Source organism: Taeniopygia guttata, chromosome 1A (genome assembly GCF_048771995.1).
Source record: "Taeniopygia guttata chromosome 1A, bTaeGut7.mat, whole genome shotgun sequence".
Classification (NCBI taxonomy): domain Eukaryota; kingdom Metazoa; phylum Chordata; class Aves; order Passeriformes; family Estrildidae; genus Taeniopygia; species Taeniopygia guttata.
In genome coordinates, this window is record NC_133025.1 from 55,667,603 (window position 1) to 55,693,984 (window position 26,382).

Here is a 26,382-nt window from a genome sequence, read left to right on the forward strand (position 1 = left end):
TTTTAAATTGCAGCAATATTTCAACACATATTGAATCTTTTATAGCATTCCTCTCCTCCCTGATACAACACATGTTAAATATTAACTCAAGTAATTAAATACCATCTCTAGCTAAGCAATAATAGCTCTGAGCAATTATATGTAGATTTTCCATGTAATTAAAATGTAATTTAGATAGAATTAATGTATGTGGGTATACATTCCATGATTCCAAATTGAAGATTTTTCCCATTAGCGTAGAGGTATCATTTATTTTTTGCTGATACCAGAAGATCTATCTTAGTCTCACTTTTTTATTGCTGTCAGAAATAATGCATTATCTAAAGCATGCTCACTGAAACGGAAAAGATAGATTTGCTGACTAAGGAGCTGCTATTAACTAATCTTTTATTTATTAGATAGCAGCATAGACATTGGTAACTGTACAACTGAGTACAGAAACTTGCAGTACTCGTTCATGCATACCTGATACCAGCTTCCTCAAACTTTCAAGCTAAAAGACATACTAATGTAAAGGGAAGGAGAAATTTAATGTTGGACAGGGGAAGAATCATTTATTATGTGCCAGCCTCAAGTGGTGGGTGTATCCCAGAACCCAAATTCATGTTTTGACTAATGTTCAAAAAAACAGGAGTGAAGATTTACTCTCTTGAGGTCTTCTCCTTCAAAAGAGTAAGTTTCTAAGCAGCAAAAGGCTGGGGATGCTCTTCCCATGTGGGCCCTTCCTTGGGTCTGGTATTTTGGGTTTGGAATTTTGTACTTTAGTGAAAAAATACCTTTAACTAAGGAAGTGCAGTTGGTATGTAGTGTTGGTCAGTAGTATTTACAAAGAAGTATTTTTATTTTATAAATAAATATTATTTATAAATATTTATTTTCACAAAGCTCTAGCACGAAAAAGAGAGCAACATTTGGTGCAAGACACAAACCTAAGTCCATGAAAATGGATTGTTAAATCAATTGCTCAAGAAAGCAAGGCACATTAATCTTTCTGGCTTGCTTGCTTACCTTGTGCTGATTTATGTATCCATTTGTTCACAGCCCAGATGACTGTGTCTGCACCTGACTGGTGGAATAAACATTAACAAGTAGCATAAATGAAAAAGTAAAATCAAATTAGTGATGCAGTAACTTTTAGGACTGGTTCAATAATGGGTTTGATTTTGATTTCTAATAGCAATCAGAAAGCAAAGCTGCCTATGAGGGGAATTTAATACCCTGAAGTTCTGATGGAAAGCTGATCTGTTGTTTTCATAGGCAAATAGTTCAATGAGACAGAATTGAGTCAGCAAGACCTTCACATCTGCATTAGCAGTAACTATGGTGTCTTCAGCTCCCATAACTGCAATACCCATAAAAGTCTTCAGAAAAAATACCTTGATAACCCCAGACATACAGAATTTTATCTATAAATTAATGCCTGATATTATATGGACAGAACACAGTAGAATTTCTGCTGTGAAAGAGAGGGTTGATGAAAAGACAAAATACCTCGTACAACTCTCTGTTCTAAAAATACAGGCTAGTTTTCTGCTTTTGTGTGTGAAATAAAAATCCTACCAGTGTAGGATTTAATATTTATTAACAATTATTTTAGCTGGTCTGCTTCTCACACTGCTGATATAAAGTAAATGGGATACAAAGCTGTCGTAGAAAATGAGATTTGTTTACAGATTTCAGGATGAAGATGGCAACCTTTGGGCTGAGTTTGGGCAAACATCTCTTCTGTAAGGATACAGAGGAGGATGGAAAGGATCCTGTTAGTTCTGGCAGTGCTTGAGGTGCTAGGCTCAGTCTGTTGACCTCCAGGGCTGGGCTTTGGGGATGGGGAGGGAGCTGAGCTCTGTGTGCTCCTCAGCTCTCTTTTCCTCGCTGGTATTTCACACCCTGCTGGAGTCCAGGCCTTGGAGCTCTCTGCTCCCTGCTGGTGCTGCTGTCAGTTCCAGGTGACTTCTACACAGTAAATGCACAGTGAGCCATCAATCCCATGTCTGCAGGCGGCTGGCTGAGAGCCTGGGTACTTCATTTGCCAGTTCCTTGGCATGACTGGTCTGACAAGAGAGTGTCATTAGCACCTCTGCTGTCTTATTGGATTATTTACTTTACTGAAGAGTATTCATGCTTTTTTTTTTTTTTTTTTTTTTTGTGTTTTCATCTTTTTTTCTTGTGCTCCCCATCTACTTGTGTGTTGTGAGATTGCATTCTTATGTGGAAAAAAGTTCTCTGATTTTTCTGATTTAATTTTTTTTCTTTAACCACAGCTTTAAAAAAAATGCCAGGTCCTGACATCTACTTCCTTGTGCCACCCACTACTTGGAGATTAAGGCTTTTATTTATCCCATCCTTCCTTTCAGAGAACACTCTGCATACACTATTCTAGATTACCTAAATATAGATTATCCTATGAACTGGCATCAGGCATAACCAGGCATATATGGTTTAATGGGTACAGTTTTGGAGATTGGCTGAGATGAGGAACAAATAGAAATAATTTCAACCAGAATTGGCACTGGAGGAGGTGTAACACAAAGCTGTGTCTTCAGTTTGTTTTGTCTGTGTTAGTTTGGCACAGTGTGACAGTCCAGCTGAGGTGACCAGACACTCTATAAGTGTCTCTGATAGATGGAGGCTGAATTCCTCTTCTGTCCCGTCTCACTCTCCACGTTCAGGCTTCAGGGTGTTCTCAGGATTCAGGCAAGTTTCCTGTCTCTTCAGGCTTCCCAAATTTCCAAGAGAAGCTTCCTCAGCTTGTGCACACCCTCTTTCTTTTGCTACTAAACCCACCTTTTTTATTAGTTTTATTTGCTTCTCTAGCAGAGCACTTGTGCCCATTTGTTCTTCACTTCCAGGAGGGAGATCCTCAGCAGCTTGGCTGGTGCATGGAGAAACATGAAGTATTTCCCCTAGGATTTGAAACTTATGCTTTGTTTTCTCTATGTTTTTTAATAGGAAACTTTAATAGGAAGAAAAAAATGTTTGAAGATTTGACACAGTCCTTCCTCAGTTACTTTTATTCACCAAATAAACTATATTTTCATCCTCATGTCCATTAGCTTACCCTGACATCCAAACTAAAACATGGAGATCGTGATCTGTCTGATCATTGTGCAGAGTTTCAGTGATGTGTAAATTACTGTAATTTATGAGTGCACATTTTTGGTCACGGCTGAGGACAGACAAAAAGCTGATTAATTCTGCTTTATCCTGCCAAGACATAGGCTGGTGTCCACCATCCTGCACTGCACCAAAGCATATATCAGCAAGGTTGAAAAAAGCAGAATTGATTTAAATAGATCACTAAGTGATTGATAATTTTAACGTGTATTGCTGATGATTTCAGATCTGGATTGGAATAATGCATCTATTTAAAATGATAGGTGCTTACTACTGCCCTTTAAAAATATGTTATCTTAATGTAAATTGGTGTGAAAGTAAGAATATATTATTGGTGAGCATACAATTTAAAAAATTAGTTATTTTAATGCTTTTATTTAACACGACACAAATGAATCCAGTTGTAATTTAGTAGGAGATTCTAATGTGCCTTTTTGTTAAGACATTGGTAGTGGGAGATGTATTCAGTTTTGGAAAACTGAGTTTGAAATCGGTTTCCAACTGTTTGGTCATTACCATCTTTGTCCTGTTCCCTTGCTAGTTGCTTCAACCTAATGTTCTTCTAAACTTCTCTCCCCTGGTGGTGGCTCAAGAGCCCATAAGATCAACAGAGGAAATTGATTCCTGTGTGAATTGCTGCAACTTATTATGCACTAAATGAAGTGCAAAAAACAACCATATATGTATGAATAAATGTAAAAGGAAGCAAATTTTTCTTCATTTCATTCAAAGGCAATATTTTTAAATGTCTTAAGCAGCAGTAGGTATAAAGCCTCTATAAAACTATGTATTTTGAATAACTACAAAATGATACTAAATTCATAGGTAAAGCAGAATGTTCAAGTCCTGCAGAGGTAGGAGAAATGTAACTATTAAAAACAGTACAGTAGTAAATTAAAGAAATTTAATGGATGAAATTGAAAACAGAAAGAAGGGAGCAGTAAAAAATTAGGAATGGGACTAATACAAAGCTTTGCTTTCCTGTTAAATGAAAACTATAATTTACATATTTTTAGTCTCTCTTTTTTTTTTTTAGTGGTTAAGACTGTTAAAATGATGCTGGTTTGCACAGCAGTGATCATTGGCAGTTCTCAGGCATAAATCAAGCTGCCAGGTCCTGGCCTTCCCTGTGCCCAAGGAAAGCCTCAGCCAGCAGGAGGCTTGCGGCCAAGCACGGTGATTCACAGCTTGGCTGCAGAGGCTGAGCCTCGTGTGCTCTGTGTCCTGTTTGCAAAGTGGCCAGGGGACACACTTGGTTGTTTATTGCAGCTCAAACAACGTGGTAGCAGCTCCTGTAGTAACTTTATCACTTGCCTGAGCCCTCCATATACAGCTACACAGTTCTGCAGAGATACTTGAGGTGCTGAGTTGTTGCCAGTTGCTGTTGAAATGGGCTCTGTCCTTTCAGCTGCTTTCTCCTTCTCCTGGTTTCATGGAGTACAACTTAAAAGAAGAAGTTAAAGTGTGCAGTCCAGTGAAGATCAGGTTTAATTTCTTTAATGTGTGAATGAAAGACATCAAAACCAAAATCAGGCATGGGATTTTCACTGTTCTCAGATCTGTGTCTCATAAACACATGTCCTTGCTTGTGTTTTTAGACAGCTGAAGTGGCACTGGCCAATTTGAAGAACAAATATGAAAATGAAAAAGCAATGGTGACTGAGACCATGACCAAGCTACGGAATGAACTAAAGGCTCTGAAGGAAGATGCAGCCACCTTCTCATCCTTGAGAGCAATGTTTGCAACCAGGTAAGGGAAACGGTGTCACCATCTGGCTCAGCGCTGTAAACGTGTGTGTGCTGAGAACACACTTAGCTGTGTATGTGGGGTGCCTAGGAGGATAGAGAAGATATTTTCTGCATGGTCAGGGTTTTGCTGGATGAAGGTGAATGAGTCCTAGAATGCACACTGTGCAAAACTTGCAAGCTTTCAAGAGCTGCTGAGATGTGTGTCTTGGAAAATAAAGCTGAAGAATAGCAATGTCAATACAACCTTGAGCAAAGTGTTATAAATGGCAGTATATGCCTACAGAATATTTGCATTTATAGGGTTTTTTAAGTGGAAATCAAATAGTGGATTTATGTGGCTGATTTTCCCATTCAGAAGTACGCAGTGATTCTGTCATGTAAAGCTATCGTATGGTTAATGATGATCTTCAGAACTCCACATTTTCATTACAGTGAGATTTATTACTTACCAGTAGTAAAATCTATTTAATCAACCAGCCTATGCTGTAATCCAGTGCTAATAATTGTAAGGCCACTGTAATTTCCCACTCCAGCATAAATTCTTATTTTCTTCCACTGTGATGTTCAATTTATTATCTTCTCCTTCACAGGATAAAAACTTCACTTACCTTCTGTAACATAGTTCCTGCTGGCAGGACAGTAATTAATCGACTTTCATCTTTCCTTCTTCCATGTCTTCTTCAGAAGATCTTTTGGTTTTACATGGAATCACAGAATCAATTTGGTTGGAAAATACTTGTGAGATTGAGTCCAACCTATGACCCATCATCACCTTGTGATCCAGACCATGGCACTGAGTCAAGTCCAGGCTTTCCTTAAACACCCCTAGGATGTGATTCCACCACCTTCCTGGGAGTTCACTCCAATGTCTAATAGCCCTTTCTGGGAAGAAATTCTTCCTAATGACCACCTAGACCTCCCCTGGCACAGCTTATGATTGTGTCTTCTCATCTTAGCTGCTTTTTAAAAGGTTACCTAAAAGTCTTTTTTTTAAAAGCTCCAGCATTTTCATCAATAATTTCTTATTTTGGAAATACACAAGAAAGACTTTTTTTCCCTCCTCTTATGGTCAAGCACAGTACAGATTTCTTGTTTGTGCTTTAATCCATAAAGGATGAGACATCTTTGTGCCTTCTGCCAACATCTCTTCAGTGCTGCTGGCAGTGCCATCTCGCCACTTTCAGTCTTCTAAGGTGCTTTTATGCTTAGGTACAGTGGCAGCAGCAGCTGGGATAAAGGGGAAGGAGAAAAGGGACATTTATAAGTCTTGACATTGGTGCTGTGTACAAATTCATCATAGGTCCATCGTCAGAAGAGCGCGTGTAGCAACGTAATGGAAACGAAGACCCAGCTCAGCAGGTGGTGTGAACCAAGGTAGCCTGATTGATTTCATTGGCATCTAAAGGTTTTCTTCCAGAAAGGAGAGTTGTGTGTGTGTGTTGGAAATGCATGTGTTGACCTTTCGTGGAAGGCAGGTAACTCCGGAGCAGAGGAGTGGCATCATGAGCAAAAAGCAAACAAGGGTCTTGCATGGGCCATAAATCATCAACATCTGAGGTAAAAGTAGTTTGCAAAGCTTTAGAAGTTAATTAAAGGGAATGTTAGATTGTTGATATACTGAATGCTCCTTACCTAATTTGGGCATTCTGAGTGCAGACTTCTGTTGGGTTCAAGGCATATCCTGGAGCTGATGGGAGGCATCAGCATCCCCTCCATGAGAATTAGGCTTCAGTGATGCCACTCATCCAGGTATCTTTTCTAGATGTCTTGTGTGTAGGATGTAAAGAAACTTCTCTACCTCTCTATGAGCTATGAAAGGAGTCTGTGTAACCTGCTGAGTTACATATTTTTAATTTAAAAATTTCTAATGGTAGTAGCAATAAATCCCATCCAAATAATTTACTACTGTTGGTAAACTCCATGTAGTAGTGATTAAACGCTCAATGTATGGTCTATGTGACATATCTCTGCTCTTGACATCCTAAGTTTTCCCCAGTATTCTCTGAGCACAGTTATAAAAAATTATTCACTACAAGGTCTTCCACATCATTATACTCCTATAGATTTTTCTGTTGTAAAATATTCATTTTTCTTCCCTAGCATGGAGTTTAATGGCCTTTATAATTAAATCAATCTTCCTAAATGGTCAAATCATTGACTCATTCCATTTGGAATAGTCCATTTGGAAGAGCATTTGTTTAAATGACAGAGAGTTGATATATTCTGCAAGTCTCTTGAAGAGGAGAAATCTGTTTGAAAATACAAGGCTGTAAGATTTTTGTGTAGTAACATTAGATGCAGTAGCAACCTTCAGCATAAAAAAGCAATTGTTAGGTCTTTAGGTGAATAAAACAGTGGTTTCCATGGTTATAGTGTATCACATGGTACTTACTCCTAAATTTGTACCACAGGGAGATCAACCTGATAGCAGAATCATATTAGATTTGCAAATGGTTGCTTATACTTTTTGATAGAAGAATATCCTTTCGCTTTCCATAAAACATCATTTTGGTCCCCAAGTGGATGTTCATCTGGTGCTGAACTGTGTTTCCTTCCTCAAATACACTGGATAATGGTCATAGCACACATTGTAGAGCCCAGCATCTGTTTCTGGTCTGAACAGCCAAGTTGACACTTTCCTCCAAAGCTCCCCTGTGCAGAGAGCAGGAGCTTTCCTTTTTCTGTGTTTTTTCTGACACTTGTTCATCCTTCACTCCTTAAGTTCTTTTTTCAGTTCTTTGTCTCAAAATTCTTTCTGTCCTGCTTGTCCCTCTACTTTTGCCCTTTTCACTTCTGAAGCAGTTCATTTGAACCAAAAATCTCTGAGATTCTGATCTCTACAGCTTCCTCCTTCTCTTTTCATTAGCCTTGTGACCCCTTTCTAGGATTTATGTGCTTTGGACCTGTCAAGAATATTTCACCTCTCTTAGAAGAAGAAATATCTATACAGCATATAAAACCTCTTTTGTGTGATTCAAGGCGTTGGCAAAGCAGAGCTGAAGTTTCTGTTAGATGCCAGTGCCATGTGCAGCCTTCAACCTGCTTATTTTTTCATGGGCTGCTCCTGGTATTCCCAGAGAAAATGAGGAATTCCCAGAGAAGCCTTTCCTGCCCCTCCTGTTGTTTCCCCTCCCTCTGAGTTGCTAACCCAGCGTAAGAGTGGTGTGTGTTTGTGAAGCAGCGAGCAACACTCATCCAGAGGAACAATAAGTAATTATTGAGAACATTAGTTTTCCAGTCTAGAGTAGGTATTGCCCTATGAGAGGAAGTCTTGTACTGAAGGAGAGAAGGAACTACTTCTAAATGGGATCCTTAATCTATTCAGGAAGCAAACTTCACTGAGTCCTTACATGGCTTGCTTTCCTAGCCTAAATAGAGATATGTAATAGGAGAGAGCAGGAAATATTGCTGGTCTGATACTGCATGCATGGATTTTATTCTTCATCCATCAAAATATTTTCTTATGATAATTTTAAAAGAAAAATGTGTGCTGAAGAGACTGAGTAGGAAGATTGAACAGATCGCAGAGCTGAGAAAACATTTTTGAACAGAAGAGAATTATGATTATCTGGTTAGAGCAGGGACCTGTCACTGTCAGTGTCACTGGGTTTTAGCTCAAGCTCTGCTATGATTTATGTTACCTAAATTACACATAAGCCTGATTTCGTATTTGGTTTATGTTCCTAGACGAGAGGGATAAATGGAACCAGAAATCCCTTAAAATCCTATATAAGCTGCTTGGATCAGTTCATAAAAAATAAGTGGGCTTATGTGTCTGTCTGCTTCCTTTCTGAGATGAGAGAAATTAAAAATAGGTGAAACCTTGATTTTTGCTCTTAAGGAAAAGCAGACAGCAAGAACACAGTGGTGTTTATTTAATTGTTACTTGCAGCTTACAACCTGTCCTGAGGCAAGAGGGAAACTGGGGAAGAGTTCTGACTCAGGAGGACATAACCTAACTTTTGCTATCACTATTTGAACCCTCCTGAAAGACCCATTCAGAGACCTGGAGTATCCTGGAGCCCTGCAATGGTCTCTGCCATGCCAGAAGTCATCTTTCCTAGGAGCTCTTTACCTTTTTCTCCTAGGAGATCCTTAACATTTTTCTTCCTTCTGTGAGACTTCATGAATGTTTATGAAATATAGGCAAAAGGCAATATAGATGTGTGAAATGCTTTTTTCTTTTTTAATTAGAAACACTTCTTCTTTTATCCCACACTTGCACATAACTGGGAATATTTCAGTGAAGAAGAGGAAAGCAGGAGAGAATAAAGGACATGGACACAAGACCCATCTGGTTACAACAATGAGGCTTTTAAACTCTGATAACACAGACATTAAAGTAAATTAATTTGAAATCAGAATTACTATAATATTCAGAATGCTGATTTCATGTCTCTGTCAAGGAAACTGACTTAAGCATCAACAGACATCTCACAGCTTGGAGCAGAAATAGGTGCGCAAGTTGGTGTTAAGGCAACTGGCATTTCATATCTGTCTCTTTTCCTCAAGGCTTGAGTAGCAACAATCATGCTTATTAAGGCCCTGTAGAAGAAGATAATACTGAAACTGTAGATGAAGCTGTATCTGACTTAGTAATTTTGCCTGCAGAGCCTGAATTGTTCAAGGGGTGTGCAATATATGTATAAGTATTTCTGTGTGAAGAATAACTAACTCCACATTTTCAAGGATACTGTGTTTCTGTTTCCCAAAAGGAAGATTAAAATTTCAGAGAAATTACTTTCATCCTTCAGTTCACAATAATTCAAAGGTTTATTGCATCACACATTTCGATGAGGAAGACTAAAATAGTTTTCTATGCTTGCTTTCTGTAAGTGATACTGATAAAATTACATCCTCATCCATTAGATAGCAGCTACACTGGAAACCTGCTTAGATTCACCTAGATCTTGTGGGAAGGAAATATGGTGAAGCTGCATCATTCAACATGAAAAATCCTTGGGTGTTTCCACAAATGTCTGATGGTCAGGCAGTACTGCTGTCTGTGAAGCATCTTACTGCTGGGATACATTTATTTTTTTGCTCTTGGTTCTTACTGATTAGATGGTCTATTGCTATCAAACTGAAGCTATTTCACTTCAAAAAGTGTTTTAAGACAATTTTGAAATGCCTTGCTTTTCCTGTTAACTTTGGGAAGTATTGATAAAAGCAGAAATAAATTGAATGTGGTTTTAAATAGAATAAAATAATAAAAAAGGTGGTTTTAGTTCTCAGAGATCTAAAGCAAATTAAAAGATTTTTTTTTTCATGTGGGTAAAAAAGGCCGAGCATTAAAAAGGAGTAGGTGACCATAGTAATGAGCACACCTCCAAGAGATTCAACAGTAAATGTGAAATATCTTCCAGGTGTGGAGTTTCCTGAATAGTATTCTTTTAATCAATGGGAACTAATAGTAATCATGGTAATAAGTGGTTAACAAGGGTAAATAATGGAAGGTTTCTCATTTCACAAAATCTGATACATAACTGTTCAAACTACTCACAGTCTTCTTTTGTAATACTTTCTTGAAGTGGATAGTACTGCCTGTGGGAAATAGCATTTTCTGATTGGCAGACATTATTGTCCATGATTACTTACTGGAAGAAGCAGCACCCAAAATTATTATTTGTGGTCTGAACTGGAAATAATCCCATACCTCCCCTCCAATTGCTTTTTATCTTCATCAGAAACATGTTACATTGTCATAGACTACGTTAATATAGGCACAGGTTGTCTTGCTGAATGGGACATGGTGACATTTACATCCAAGTCCAAATTTATTCCAAGTGGGAACAGAAGAATTCGGGCTGCCTGCTGCCAGGATTAGGGTCAGCAAAAGCTGGCATCTGAGTCAAGCTCTATAACTGAAGCCCAGGGATGTGTTCACTGGTCGAGTCGGTTCTTGGGCCGTTTCCCCAGATTTCTGCCCTGTTTTTCCACAGGTGTGATGAGTATGTCACACAGCTGGATGAGATGCAGAGGCAGCTGGCGGCTGCAGAGGATGAGAAGAAGACCCTGAACTCTCTGCTGCGCATGGCTATCCAGCAAAAACTTGCCCTTACCCAGCGACTGGAGGATTTAGAGTTCGACCACGAGCAATCCCGACGCAGCAAAGGCAAGCTGGGAAAGAGCAAGATCGGCAGCCCTAAAGTAAGTGAGGAGGCATCAGCCACCGTGCCAAGCATAGACACTTTCCTCCTGCATAGTCAGGGCCCACAGCAACCAAACTTACTGGTCAGCAGTGGCACTCAGAGGAAAAGGTATGCATGCAGTGATCTTTACAGTACAGTGCAGTAGCCAGACTTTCATTAAAGTCATTCACTGAATTATAAACATAATGATTCCTTTTTTTACTTTTATTTTTTTCTTTCCATCCTTTGGGTAGAAGGCGGTGGGGAGGATATGAGTATGAAATTCAAAGCCTGGCAACATGTGGTTCTGATCCACCTACTCAGTGTTATTTCCTCCTGAATGCAGTGTTTTGAACTATATTCTGTCAGTGTCTCGGTGCATCTTGTATGTCTTTAATATTAAGTGTGAATGTATTTTCTTTAACAAATTTTCTTTAAGTTTTTCCCTATGGTTTTCCATAATGAGCATCTGAAATAAAAGAAGGATTGTGCTCTATGAGCATTTTAGTGCTTAACATGAAAGAAGCTGCATTTCTTTGTTTAGCTCTGGTGCTCGCTTGTTCTTTATCAGTGTGAAAAGAATATGGATGTGTTTGCTCAGGTCAATTTTTCTACATGGAACAAGAAACCTTTTGAAGGGGATGGCTGCCATTCTTAATCTAATGCAAATGTTTTGCGGTTCAAGCTGTGAGCTCATGTCTTGTGCCTGCCCCTGCCAAAACTCAATAGGTGTGGGCAAATCCATGGTTTTGAAGATGAAGAGGACTCTGTTAGAGAAGTCCTAGATAATCACCCCCTTTTCTTGTCTGCTCTAATCACAATGCAAAACCAAGAGAACAATCAGGGAACCTTGTACAAGCTGACTTGAGGATGCTGAGATATAAACCAACCTCATCTCGTCCTTCCCTAAGGTGAAGGAGGATTTCCAATGCAGACAATGTGTCCTGCTCTGGAAATGACATGGGGTGTCAACAATAGTTGATTTTTACCTGTTAAGCAAGTTAAGATGATATTGTCATTTGTGAGGCTTTGAAAGGTAATTAAAGTAAAACTCTTTTGTTTCCATATGTATTTTTCTTGGATCTCCTGCAAGACTATTCTCACCTTCCCTTTGTGATCAGAGCCATCCCAGGACTTCAGGGACCTACCTCCAGAAATTATTAAGAGCCCCCCCTCATCCCGCCTCCACAGAATCATATCTTCTGAGGGGCCCCCCTTCCATGAGTGAATTCATCCATGGGCACCGTCTCAGCAAGGAAAAAAGGTTAACCGTGGCCATACCAGGTAAACATTTTTTCCTTGGGTGCATGTGGTGCTGAGTGGTTAGCTTAGCAGGGGACCCTCCCAGCACTGCAGATGCAATTTAATTTGGGCAACTTCTTGAAAAGCAAAATGTCTCCTTCTGTGTCCTGGGTGGCAGGAGATGACATTCTGCTGGCAGCGGCCCAAACTGGTTTCAGATGCAGTGTGGAAAGCCCTGCTGTGGTACATGTGGGTGCAGTCCCACTGGCATCCACAGAGGCTGCACCCCAGTGCCTGGGGGGGCTTAGCCTGGTGGTGGCATTGCTAGTCCCCCTGGAAGACACAAATCCCATGGGACAGAGGAGTCAGATGTGTGAGGAGCAGCGAGGGAGCAGCTGGCAGTGTGCAGGAGCCTCCACAGCACCCCTCTTCTCACCCTGGAGCATTCAGTCAGGTTTTTCCAAAGGGTGGTGTTCAACTCACAGGAGGCTTAGTTTATACAAATTGAGTCATGAAGTTAATCTGTGCAGGAAGGTTTTGCTCTTAATTTCCTACCAAAATGTAGTGTCTGCTTCGAATGAGGCGTAGAAAGGAAATGCAAACTGGGGTGACATTTCAAAGGTGTGATAGCTTTCTTCTGCTCAGAGAACAGCTAATAATTTTGTACCTTCTGTACCTGAGCAGGACCTTTAGCCTTTAACTGGGCACAGTCTTGTCTGGTGGTAATTTTGTTAATTCTTTGTTTTGAAATATGTTATGCACAAAAAGCATAAGTAGAAAATATGAAAGCTAAAACCCATAAAAGTAGTTTCTGCTCGAGTAAATGTTTATTCTGGGAAGCTGAGCAGTACCCTGTAGTAGGTTATATTTCTCACCTAGTGCCCTCAGTGTCACAGCTGCCTTTGAGTAGTGCCATGCAAGTAACACCCACTCAGAGGATAAGTGTAAAACTGCAAAGAGTCTAAACAAGACATTCTCCTAGGGTGTGTTGCAGTAAATAAATCAAAGTGCTGTCTCCTGAGGAGAAAAACGTGGGAGTAGGGGGAAAGAAGCATCTGATATCTCATGGAACATCACGAATATGTGGACCACAGATTGAGAAATGCTGACACAGGCTTTTTGTCCAGTAACAGAGACCGACGGATGAAGCAGCCTTAATGGTAAAATTGTCCAGAAAATTATGTCTTACCTGTCACTTTAGGTACATCTCTACATATTTGAAGTATAAGGGTCTTGAGGCAGGGTCACTGATTTATATTACAGTTGTCCTTATGAATTTGCAACAATCTCAGCTTTCTGAATGCATTTATCAGAATTTTATACCATCACATGGCTTTAGTCTCAGCCTGTGAGACTGACAGGTCCAAACCCAAGATTTTTCTGAGCATTCAGATTCCAGTGTTGGCAGGACCAGGTTAGAACCAAATTCAGGATTAAGCAGGGAATTATTCATCATGGTTTTTACCAGTTTCTGGAAGATTTCTTACTGTTGTTAACAGATGAAAGGAATGATGCATCAAGTAGGATTTTTTTCACCATCTGTCTAATTATCTGTTTCCTGAAAGTAAGGAACAGCGAAGAATGTTATTCTGCTGCTTTTATTAAGAATATTTAAAAGCCTTGTCTCACAAAGAGCTTCTGTTCTCAGATGATTTTTGAAGTCAAGCAAGGCAGTAAAAAGTGTAGCAACCCACACCTGCTTCTTCATCAGAGAAAAAAGTAGCATCCAAACTCAAACACAGTGGAGCAAAGTGTAGCTTGGTTTGAGGCTGAGTCCCCAGGAGCAGAGTAAGAATGAATCAAACCTACATTAAAGGGAAACACATTTTGGTTTTGTTCTTTTAAATTTGTGAACTATTTCCTTCACAAGAATTTTTCACCCGTGTGATGTGAAACTTCCCTGTCTTTTCATGAGCTCCCAGGGATGTGGGGACTGGGAGGCTGTAACTGGAAATGTGTTTGGTTGGAGATGGGGACCAAGAGCCAAAATAGCTGAGGTTGGTGGTGGGACAAACAGGACAGGTTCCTCTGCCCCATGAGCCCCGTGCAGAAACAAGCTGTGCCTGTGTTTCTCTTGCTCCTTCTGGACTTGGTGCTTGGCAGAAGAGGCTGTCTTTGCATCGAGTGCTGCTGGGTACCTGGAGAGGGAAAGATGGGCTGCTTCTGGCAGCCTTCTTCAGAGCAAGACCAGCTGAACTGAAGACCTCTTAAACAAGAGATTGTCACTTCCTGCTGCATTTCCACTTGAATGCCTTCAGCTTTGATGAGCATGCAGGTAACTCTGACACGAAGCTGTGACAGCAGGACTTGATCTGGGCTTTCTAATTGAACTAATGGCTCTAAACTGCCCGCAGGGGCTAAAAATACCACTGGGTGCTTTTCCAAAGTATCATGTTCCATTTCTCCTAGGTAATGGTACGCATTTAGCTTCGTGGTTTGTTTCTTCTTTGCTTCTGTTTTGCTGACATATATTTTTAGTCTTTAAAGTCTTTATTCTTCTAACAGCCAGTATGTGCCCAGCACAATTCCAGCCCACCTTTGGATGTATTTATTTTCCTAACTACGTGAAAAAGTCAGGGCATATAGAAGGCCTAGTGCTGGGTTCGGCAGTGTGTAACACTGAAAAATGACCTTTCCTTTGCAGTTGTGCTCAAACTCCTTGAATATGAAGTCACTAGATGCCTCTTAATATACCACAGTCCCAAATACGAAATATGGTTCTCTCAACCTCTTCAAGGAAAGTACAAGACTAAAAAGGTCTCCTGTAGTATCTGCCTCAACAGCACTCTTTTCTCTGTCAGATACTTTAGCATGGCAACTCCAAAAGTTGAATATAAAGTTCTGCTGTTTTGGCTTAAAATTAAATCAAGATCCTTATGTAGAAGATGTACCTGAAGTAAAAGGATTCCTGACAGGTTATGAGGACACTTACCAATGGCTGCAGTTCTCTCTCAGGGTCAACAACAAACCACCTAAGAAGCTCCTTTGTTGGAGCGCTCTCCAAACAAAATGTGGTGGATGCTTCTTTCCCTTATTGTTTATGCTTAGTATTTAAAATCCCACCCAGGAAAACACTGTAAAAAATAAAGTATTTCATATTTTGAAGGAATACAGATCATGAGATCATAATGAGCAATCCTTTTAGAGAAATATGTATGGTCATATCTATTTTATTTTATCACAATAGAAAAAGGAAGGTAGCAGGCTTAAATGTAAGCCTTAAATGAAATGACACATTTCCCTCAAATTCCAAGCCCAGCTGAGGTCAGATATTTGGTTAACCCAAGCCAGGATAGACCAATGGATTTCAGCAAAACTCTGCTAGTTTGCTGTGATCCAAAGTTTGTATTTTTGTAGTGTTTAGATTGTTCTTCATTGTCATTTCATAAAATGGCTTTTCTAAAAACCTGTAAAAAAGCAAACAAACCAACAAGTCTGCAAAATTAAAAGGTTTTGTAGGGTTGCTCATTTCTGAAAGCACGTTAAACCTGAAAGCATGCTTGCTTTTCAGCTGTCTTTCAAGAGTGATTTACAGCCTGGCATTTAATTCCCACAAGAAGAGACTAAGTGGAAGATAAAGACAGTACAAAGAATGCCACATGATAATATAGAAACTGCTCAGGCACCACCTACCATACAAAATAAGAGTATATAATAGTTACTCTTACTGAAAAAATAACCCAAGATTAATTTATGACGTAGCTCTGTACTTACAACAAATCAAATATGAATCACAATATGATACAAAAAACTAACTCTTGTTTGTTGGTTTGCATTCTTACCATAAAATTTAACTTCATTTATAAAAACTCTATCTCAAAGGCAATTCCTACAGTGTCACCAAGAACTAACTTACAGCATCTGTAGGTAGAAAGTAATTTTTAAAGCTTACAAGGAGAATTTTAGCTTTAATAAAAAAATCTCTATGACCCAAATGTTGAGGTCCTAGGAAGTCTTATAATAAAATCTTCAAGCTGGAGCTCAAGGGAAATTTCTTAAGAGTTATCTTTGCTACTTGACTTTACACCTAGAATGATTTAAAATGTGAAGAATAGGTAAGGAACCTGGGAATGCATTGATCTGTTAGATGTAGCACAAACACAAATTAACACAACAAAGAGCAGAGGGTCTTCTGAGTAGAGTGGTTCTTAGTGTTATAATTAAGGGAATTAAGGGCTTTTGATAGACCACGTGAGGTGTTGAGTAAACTCTCTTGGCTCAAGGGATGAGGAATACATTTTCATGCTATTTTAAAATATTTGTTCTTTCTGGATTTTGAAATTTTTAAAAGTGCAGTGTTTTAGATGTGACTTTCCAAAATATTCTATAAAAGATTATTCTTTGTGTAATCAGAAGCTAATGTTACTTCTGTATTTTTCTTTAAATACCCTTAAAGTGGAACTTGGCATTTGGGGCAAGATTGTTGGTTTTGCTCCTCCTTCTTGCTTCATCTTGTTTAAGTAGTGTGAAGATATGGGAAATCCTCTTCAAAAGGTGTATTGTGAGTAGAAGCTGTCGTTCTGTCCCCTTTTGGATGCAGGGGTTGGGAAAACAAGCAGAGATTTTCAGGCTGACACCTCTCTGCACAGAGGAGACTGTCTGGAGAGATGTGCCTGTGTAAAGGTCAGGAAAATACATTTTTGATAGCAGGTTTGTGTCTACTTTCCTTGTGTGATGAAAAGGGTTTATGTTCAAGGTCTTTAGCTGAGCACATTTTTGTTTGTTTAGGAATATTTTGCCAAAAACATTCAGGTTTGCTTTTGAGCTGAAGTACCAATGTTAGAAAGTGCCTCACAAATTTCTAAGCCTTGCTGCTGTAGGCATTACTTCAATATCTCAACTTTGCCTTTTTATGCATGTCTCAATTTTGAAACAGCAGGACTGTCAGAAATCTGATCACAGAAAGCACGAGCTTCATTTGTAAATGGTTGTGGAGGAAGCCCTTTGAGGAGCACTGTCAGCTCAGAAATGAATTTTGCCAGGGGGGTGCTTTGTAGATCTTCCTGATTGCTCAGGTCACACAGGAATTTTAAATATTTCTTACTTCTCTTTTGGGAATGAATTTTATAGATTGATGAAGAGGAAAATCAACATGATTAGGATCTAGATACTCCTTTCTGTGCTGATCTTAAGTCAGATAACTTTATACTGAGCTCTTAACAATGTGGATTTATTTGTACTTTTAGTAAAAGAGTTTATTCTTGAAAAGCAGGATGAGTGGTTAAGCAAGCTACCACTATTATATAAGATATGCAGCCATTTAATATTTAACTAGTCAGTCTGGTCTGTTCTGAATTGTTCTCTTAGGAAAGTTTGATTTGCTTCATCGCAGCAATACAAAGCATGGAAGTTCTTCAGAACCATTATTTTTTTAAAAAACCCCACAACTTTATTCTGGTAACACAAATTTAGTCTGAGTACAAATTGCCCTTTGCTTCATTAGAGATCCATGGATGATTCCTCTAAGAAAGTACATTGTATTTTTATCTACTGAGAATGTACTTGTGTTGATGATGGTCCTGTACCTGCAAGATGTCTCTGAGCTTGGGCAATCAGACAGGCCAGTGGCTGTTGTGAGATTTCATGCAGTATTCGTTTAATCTGTCTTTGCTCTTCATGAAAAGTGGATTTTATATGTTTTTAGTAGGTTTTTTAAAAAGTCATATGTTAGTTTTTTTTTTAAAACATGAACATGATGCTCTTCACAAAAGGAACAATTCAGTCATTATTTACTTATTATCTGTGTTCTTTTTTTTCCCCCTGCATTGTCCTATTTTCTGTGGGTTCTGTAAACATGCCATTTTTGTGTCTGTGTGTGTTCATTGTTTGATGAGCGGTGTCAGTGCATATATACAGATCCATGTATATATCTTCCTGCTCTCAGGGCCACGTCCTGCATCTGATACGCTCATTTAGCTCAGTGTAATGAGCATTGCATATTTATGCCACTTCAAGCATGGTGTCTTGTCCCTGTGGAGGCTGTTTTGAATTTGAGGAACAGTGTCCTTGCCAAGGACATTGGTTGGCTGTAACTGATGAAGAATTCAGCTGGCTAAATGTACTTTTACCTCTTGGTGCCACTGTGAACAGGACCTTTTCACTCTGTGCTTTTCCTCTCTTGCATTTAGCTTTCCAGTTGCTGCTGATGCCATGCATTTCATGCTGATCAATATAATTTAGCTACTTCAATATGATTTAGCTATTATGGCATGAATTCACTGCAGTTCTACAAGTTTAGTTTATTTTCTATTTATGTTCTTTTACTGTATAAAGAAAGCAATCCTGAAATAAAATCTGTTTTTCATAGAAGCCCTAATTTGTTTGATAAGACATTAAAATGATTTTAAAAAAGACTGCAGTGAGTCCATGCCTTACTGCTGTGTATTTCCATTAAAAGGTTATTGACATTTTTCTCTCTGTATCTAAGCTATGACATCATTGCTGGATGAAATGGTTTACATTAGCATCATTTGTTGAAGTTCTTCAGTGAAGTCTTACTTAGACTTCTGGGTTTTTTTCTTAGCTAAATAGGTATACAGGTGACACATCAAATCTTTAAGGCATTTTACCAGATATTTGTTACTTTCTCTGAAAATTCTGGGCTTTGGAATACTATCAATTAACTAAAACAGAGAGTGAAATATCCTTACAATGTTGGTGACAAAAGCCATCTATCTCTATATTCTTTTATGACAAGATTTCAAGTGGTTTAATGACTTGCAATTTTTGCCATCAAATACACAGGAATATTCAATATTGTGCTTTTTGCCTCATAAATTAGGCAAAAGGGAAGTGAGACTGTTTAAATTAGATATGCTGACATTTTAGCTCTCTAATAGAGCAGTTCCTTGGGATGTTGTGGTGTTTGGAGGAAGCTCACAGCAGTTCTTTAAACAATACTAGTGTATTTGATTAAGTATCTCCCTGTCTGCATTTTTTAGGGACATAAGAACTTTATAATCGTAAATTATGTTGTTTTTTCCAAAGCCTACTAAAGTTACTGTTCCCACTGGTTTCAAACTTTGGGTCAGGCTATTCTTTATCCATATAATAGTCGAAGTATTTTTGCTCTGGGTGATTTTCTGACCTGGAATGTATCCTTATGTTTCCATGGTGAACAACAAGACTGAAATGTGATTATTTATGTAATTTTAAGACCTTTCTTTTCCTCTTTTGAAATGTTTGAAATGTGTGTGTCTTTTAGTAAGTGTTTCATGAATCATCAGACCTTTCTAAATGTGCTTTTTATGAACTGTATATGAAAGAAAGGAACTGAAGATGTATTTTTCAGCTTATGCCATTTCCATTTCTGCTGTTTTACTAACCCATTATTTAGCTTCTCAGTAGATTTAATGAGGAATTATTTAAAGCATTCACAGAAACCATTTGAGAAATAACATAAGCACATTGTGATATAGAAAGTGTGAAAAAGGCTACAGAGCTGACAAAAAAACATCTTAATGTCCTGAGCCTGTAACTGGAGAAAAATGCATTTCAGTAATTTTGTTAACAGCAAGGTATAATTTCTTTTAAAAAAGCTATTCTTAATATGAGCTACAGGAAAAGGCAAGGCTGGGATATGGCTTTATCACTATAATTTGAGCTAGCAGGCACATTACTGAAACAAGTGGAGTGCTGGGGGAACAGCTCTCCAGATTTGGGATAATTCAGGTCTAAAAAGAAAATACAGGTGAAGTCATGCAGAATAAGGAAATTAAGAGTAAAAGCACTCCATATAGCATAGCTGATGTATAGATGAAAGAGCTCACTAGGACATAGCCAAGAAAGCCCCTGAATCCGTGACCTACAAACCACGGCTGTCTGTGCTGTGTGCCAGGCAGTGCATGAAGTGGTTATTGATGGTCCATGAGTGAAAATCACCAAGACAGACAGCATTTCCCTAAATGCCAGAATAAAATAGCAGTTAAACTCCCTACCTGCTCTTACTCTTGAGAAGCATGTCACAGCAAGCACTCTGTCAGGTTAACTCTGCCTGGCTTTGTCCTAAAGTGCTCAGAAGAGGAGGAGAGAAGGAGGGCCTGTGTCAGGAGCTTGTGATTGTAGAAACAGTGGGACATTCCTGCACCTGCTTTGCGAGAAAAAGGAGATGGGCATGGAGAGATGACAGGAGATGAGGATTTTAGATGCATCCTACTGCTGGCCTGCTGCCTCTTAGGGCAATGTGTAGATATTGACAGTTAATAGGAGTTCAGCAGCAAGCTTGCATCTCTTATTCTACAAATAGTTTTTAAGAAGACTAAGAAATAAGTTGTGGGAGAATTAATTGTTGTTGTAACTTCTCCAATTAAAAGTAATCTAAGCTATTAAGTTTCCAGAGTAGCAAGCTTAAGATGTGAGTTACCTGTGTACTTGCACTCTCAACACGGGAACTACATAGTAGATTATCTTTACCATGAAGAAAGCTGAAAATTATACTTGGTTGACACATTTCTTTATCTCCAGTCAGTGACCCATTATTCAGTTTAATGGAACTGAGGTAGAATTCAGACAGTGAGTAATCACAGATACTGTGGGTGCTGGAAAATGTGCAGGATCTCAGCAGCACCTTGTGAACTTGATTTGGCTGCCAGGAGGGGGCTGACCCTCATGGAGTGGTAGAATGGCTCTGCACAAGGGCCAGTCCCCCTGCTCCTTTTGCTCACAGGCCAGGACAAGCTGAGTCAATCCAGCTCTGAGCAAGCTGGGGTTAGTTAGGCCAGGCAGGCTCCAGATGGAACCCCAGTGGCTGCTCCACCAGAGCCCTTTCCTTCCAGGGCAGCGTGCAAAAACACAGAGCTGTGTCCAGTTTTCAGCTGACAGACTGATCTGCTGGGGCTGCGTGTAGGGCAGAGGTAACCGTGTTATTTACAGACTCAAACTGACCCTGGAAGCAGGAGAAGGGAGGGACTCTTCTAATCTTTGACCTGTGCCATTGTTTGTGGCTTTTTCTGAAGATAAGTCACAGCTGTCCTCTAACCAGCTGTTCTTTGTGACAACTATTGTGTCTTTAAATTCCTCTTGGCCTTGAGGAAGGTCAAAGTTTTCTTGGCATTCATTAGAAAAAAGGAAGATAAATTTTAAGTGAAAAAAGCTGTCAAATAATTGTATAAACTTATGTCCTTGTCACTCCTGTATATAAACAGTTTGAGGACTTTTCTCATCCTGTCAGATTGCAGCTTGAAAGCATCTCTACAAATCTCATCAAGGAGGGCAAGCATCTTAGTACCCTCTGCCCCATTCTTCTTGACATCTCACATTTGTCTTTTGGTTTGGAAATTTTCCTTGTTTCTCACCTTTGAGCAGAGAGGATTGATTTATTGTCTTTGTAGGTCTTGCTCTGTGATGCAACATGTTTTTACATCTGCACAGCTAGAAGGCTACTGATCTATTCTTTGCCCAGCACTTTCAAATCATGCTATTGCTCCTTCATTCTTTCCCATTAAATTGACATTTCAGGGATGAAAACAATTTGTGACCATATTAATGGAGACAGCATCTCTTTTCAATAACAGCTTCACAGACATGTTATCAAATTCCTCAGACTTGATGGAGCAAGTTCAATTGACATTGGGTAGAGTAACACAAAGTCAGATAGCCTGAAAACTTTTACCTAGGAAAGAAGGAGTTTCTCTTGGCCTGAAGGGATCAATGGGACACTAGGAAAGGCTTGTTTTAACAGACTGAAAAAGCCTCCATCTCACATTTGGTCATAAACATTTATTGACAGATTTTCATTTATCAAGAACAAATTTTCCCAATGTTTTCATATCAGAAATGCAAAATATTATTGGTTTGCTGTTTGGCTCTCAATTTTACCCTTTAAGATAAAAGAGGGGAAAAAAATCATTGATTAACTGAACTAAATGCCGTTAAAAGTCTTTCATGCTTATCTTGGGATTCTGAGTAGTCTTGCTGCTTGTGAGCACTATGTAGAAATTAGGAATTTACTGATAGTCCAAATGTGCTGAAATGTTCATTGCAGTTTTCATTTCCAGGTGGGACTGGAAATGCTTGCATGTAGATTTTTCACTGAGGACATTGCTGATGTCAACAGAAGGCAAGCCCATCTCAGACACAAATGACACCGTAAAGCAGACCTGTGCTGGTTAGAGTCACCCAGTTCACAGACTGGAGGGCAGAGCCCATCTTGTGACACCAGGGAAATGTTTTTGTGGCTGAGCCAAAGGGAAGCACAGGAAAATTCTCTCTTTTTGGTGAGATTTGCTGTCAGCAGATAATTTATAGCAGCACATTCAGTGCTCATGTGAGCAGATGTAGTTTCTCTGAGCCTGTTTTTTTTTCATGCTCCTACATCAGGAGCCAATTAGCCCAATTAGGACTAGGCAGTAGGTTCCAAAGGAAAACCAGCAGTGGGTAATCTGTGAGAGAGGAAATCTCTGGGCTCTTTACATCATCACCGTGCAAGTGGCTAAAATGTCAGGAACCGAAAAATTGAAACAAGACTAACATATAGCCCAAGTCAAACCTCACATTTCCAATAGAGCCAGTGGTAGGTGTTGTTGGATAGTGTCACAAGACTCTGCAGGCACAAGTCCTGCTGAATTCAGTGAAAACTGGCATGTGAATTTCTGTGTTCAATAGCTCCTCTTTGGCATGTCTGGTTGAAATGAGCACTAAAATTAATTTCTTTGTTATGGTTCATGGAATTGTAAAAGGACTTGAGATCAGCCAACTCATCCCCTGCCCCAAAGTAGTTTATTTCCTAACAGCAAGTGAAGAAGTAGAAAGATAGGAGAAATAAGATAGTCTGTATTTAATACCTTTATTGATGATTTTCTTGTTGGTAGTGTCAGAAGACACAGCAAAAAGTGTAATCTGTGTCTCTACATCAAGTACCTTCTACATAAATGACAGACTGTCCTTTCACTCTGTAGCTTGACTGACAGGCCCTGATATTTGAAAAGTACAAGTAACAATTCTTTCAATGTGATTTTAAAATTTATTTTTGCTCTTTTTAGTAGAAGAGAACATATCTTTCTTACCTTGTCTTTATGGCATGTGACATTAGAATTAGTAAAGACTTTTTTGAGGCTTTTAACCTTCAGCAGAGTATTTCAGAAAAAACCAAACATATACTTAATATATGCAGGTGTTCCTTAGTAGAAAAGTCATTTTATGATTTTCATGACATTAGAGAAGGGTATTATAAATCCTCCAGAATACTTAAAAGGATTAAATATAGAAGGAATAAAGTTAGCTCTTGCACAGCTACTTGGACATAAGTAGATAAGAAGCTCCTTTGAATTTGAAATGTGTCTGTGTAAGCTATATGCATTCTGCTTAGCTCTTTCCTAGCATAATCCTCAGAAACTTCACTGCTGGAGGATGTGGGAGGACGATTCAGTCATCTTAAGACATGTGGATCACTAGATCTGGTCCTGATGGGAACGTGAGCCAGATTGCAAGAGCTTTGCTGACACCAGCTAGAATAGTGTTTCACACAAAGTCAAGGGAGTATGCTCACTGAAATAGTTATTACCAGTTTGCATAATCCTCCCAGAACCTGGCTCACTATTCAACCATTCTGCCAAATGTAGCAGATCAATATGCATCGTGAAATATTTCCACCACCATGTTTGAGATCTTAGAACAAGATCATAAATGAGGCATTTGTGTTGTTCTGGAAAAGCCTGTCAGAACAATTTCTTCTGTATTAGTGAAACCTTTCTGCACCTTTTCTGCTGTATTTCTTTCATCACTGATGACCTTGTATATCCTGTCAAGCATGACTTTACTCTGGACTTCTGCAAATGATGTTTAGAATAAAGCATTAATTAATTTTTGGCCATAATTTTCTGTCTGCAGTTAGCCTGATCGGTCTGTTCCTCAGACAGTTCTTATTTTAGTTGAACTTTGGGCTGAAATGACAGGCCCTTCTATTCATGACTCAAATATGTTGCCAATTCTTGCACTCCTCTGCTGAAAGATGCAGTGAGGACTATAGTGACAACCCTGGTAAATGAGAATGGCAGAGTATTCTTTCTTATTAATTTCTGCTTCTGGACACAAAGGTGCTGGCACAAACTCTTCATGTATTTTTCTAGAAAATAGGTCCAAACCCTTCTTCTCTTTGCTGAAGCAGGAAGAAACCAGTGTTTTGGGTACACTTGCTTCTTACCCACTGGAGGTCAGCACAGATCTTCACAGGAACTAAGGAGAGGCCCTGCGGGCTGGTGTGGAAGGGAAATGTTGTATGCTCAGTGTGCTGTGAAGATGTGTTGCTCTGAAGTACCTGATGTCATCCCAACACTCTTGACAGCAAATTACTTGCATGTTCTTCCATTGATTGAGACAAAGAATAGAAGAGGGTTTTGAATCTATATTATAAAGAGAAATTATTATTGGAATTGAGTTTTAAGTTGCAACCAGTTGAAAAAAAATAAAAATCAAATTCTTTCCAAGTCCGTGGAATTCCCTTGTCTCATTTTTAAGGGTGAGGGGAAAATAACCCCATTCCATCAAACAGGTTGAGAATCAGGTTGAAGCAGTCAGGAAGGATGATAGGTCTTCAAGTCCTGCTGGAGACAGAAAGTAATCTCCAGCAGTTTTTTTGTAGGGTCAGAATTTCACCCATAGATTCTAATGTTTGAAAAGATCCTGATGACTCTGTTGTGTGACAATCTGAATCACACAGACAGTGGATTGAAAGGCCAGAATGCAGCAGGGGAAAAGAACAAATATTGAGATCTGGAATTCTCAGTAAACACTACTGACTTAGAAAGCAAGGTTGCCTTGTTCAACTACTTCTGTGAAGCCCCACAAGTATTATCCAGTCTCAAGCTGTCTTCATATTTTGAATGTCACAGGGAAACATAGCAATGAAGGATTCTTTGGCTTTTCTGTTATTTAATAAATTAAGAACCATAATGCAGCTTTGCAAGTGATTAACGTGGAAACTTCTTTGACAGGGATTTGATAAAATAATTGAGACAAAACAGTCAAACTGACTGTATCAAGTTCTCCCCTTTTCCTACCAAAAAAACACAAGCATTGCTCAGAAACTTAAAATACTTTCTTACAGCTCTTTCTTGTATGTTGTAATGAGATGACATAATTTGTTTTATATGGATATAAGTTTTTTGGATAAATTTTGAGTAGCTTTATTGACATTTTTCATATTAGATGTGAGCAGAACAAGATGATGAGCAGAAGAATGAAAAGTACAAGGTGTAAACCCAGATCCTGAATGCAACCCATTACTGCTGTTTAAATAAAAATTTGTCAGTGCTAAGGGAAAACAAACATATTTCCAATGCTTCTTCTGAAAAGGAGAAAAAGGCAACAGCCAATGTCGCTGCTATCAGAAAAAAAGGTGTTTCTGTCAGATAAGGTGCCAAGAGCACATTCCTCACTAAATCTCTCCTTGAGATGCCTAGCCTGTGTAGTGCTGTTACTAACCCCTTGCTCTGTAATCTCTCTGTATATATGTCTAATTTATCAGTTTCTTGTAGATTGTCAGCAGCCTGCTGCCTCCATACCGCCACACGGCTCACAACTAGCCAGGGGGCCAGATTGCCAGACTGTCAGGTAAACTCCACTAACTCTCCTCTCTTTGCACAGAGCTGCATGCACGCCTGCCACCCCCTCCTCCTCCTCCTCAGACAAAAGTTCTTCACTTTTTCTCTAACAGCAAACCTTTAACAGATTGAGGAACAGTGGTAATTTCTGCAGTGACAGTACCAACATGAGTCACAGCATTCATGCATTTGCTTCCCTGTAAAAATATGGAAAAAATGCCAAGCTGGATCTTGTAGCCCTCATTTGATATTTTGATGCAGTTTCTCAATAATGCCAAAGTAGCAATGCATTTATTTTATTGCTAGAAAGATTTCCTTAAATGGGGACTTTTGATTTCAGGGGTAGGTGTAGGCTTCCCTTTTGTAAGGTGACATTTTAGAGGCATTTGTGAGATTTTTAGCAGACACTTCTAAGTTCTCCCTGACTTGGAAACTCAGACGCAAAGCAATCAGTTATTAATCTTGTTTATAAAAGTAAACCCCTGGTGTCCTTGTTCATAGGTGGTGCAAAGGCCACATCATGCTTCTGGGATGACTGAGTTAATCAAGGCACAACCCCAAACCTAAGCAAAACAAAAGGACATTACAATAATTTTATCTGTTCATGG

General features: G+C 39.1%; 1 protein-coding gene across 11 annotated transcripts in view; it reads left to right on the forward strand.

Annotated features, from left to right (window-relative positions):
• The window catches only part of BICD1 (BICD cargo adaptor 1), a 164,693-nt gene that overhangs the window by 127,405 nt on the left and 10,906 nt on the right, over positions 1 to 26,382 (forward strand). For 2 of the 11 annotated variants that reach the window (XM_072923519.1, XM_030263276.4), the window contains exons 6-9: positions 4,713 to 4,864; positions 10,806 to 11,123; positions 12,088 to 12,278; positions 25,709 to 25,784. In XM_072923519.1, coding sequence (XP_072779620.1) covers positions 4,713 to 4,864; positions 10,806 to 11,123; positions 12,088 to 12,278; positions 25,709 to 25,784 — 737 coding nt within the window. Of the gene's footprint in view, positions 1 to 4,712; positions 4,865 to 10,805; positions 11,124 to 12,087; positions 12,279 to 25,698; positions 25,785 to 26,382 lie in introns of those variants that run through there. The other 9 variants (XM_072923518.1, XM_030263275.4, XM_072923520.1 and 6 more) reach the window with 5 other exon arrangements.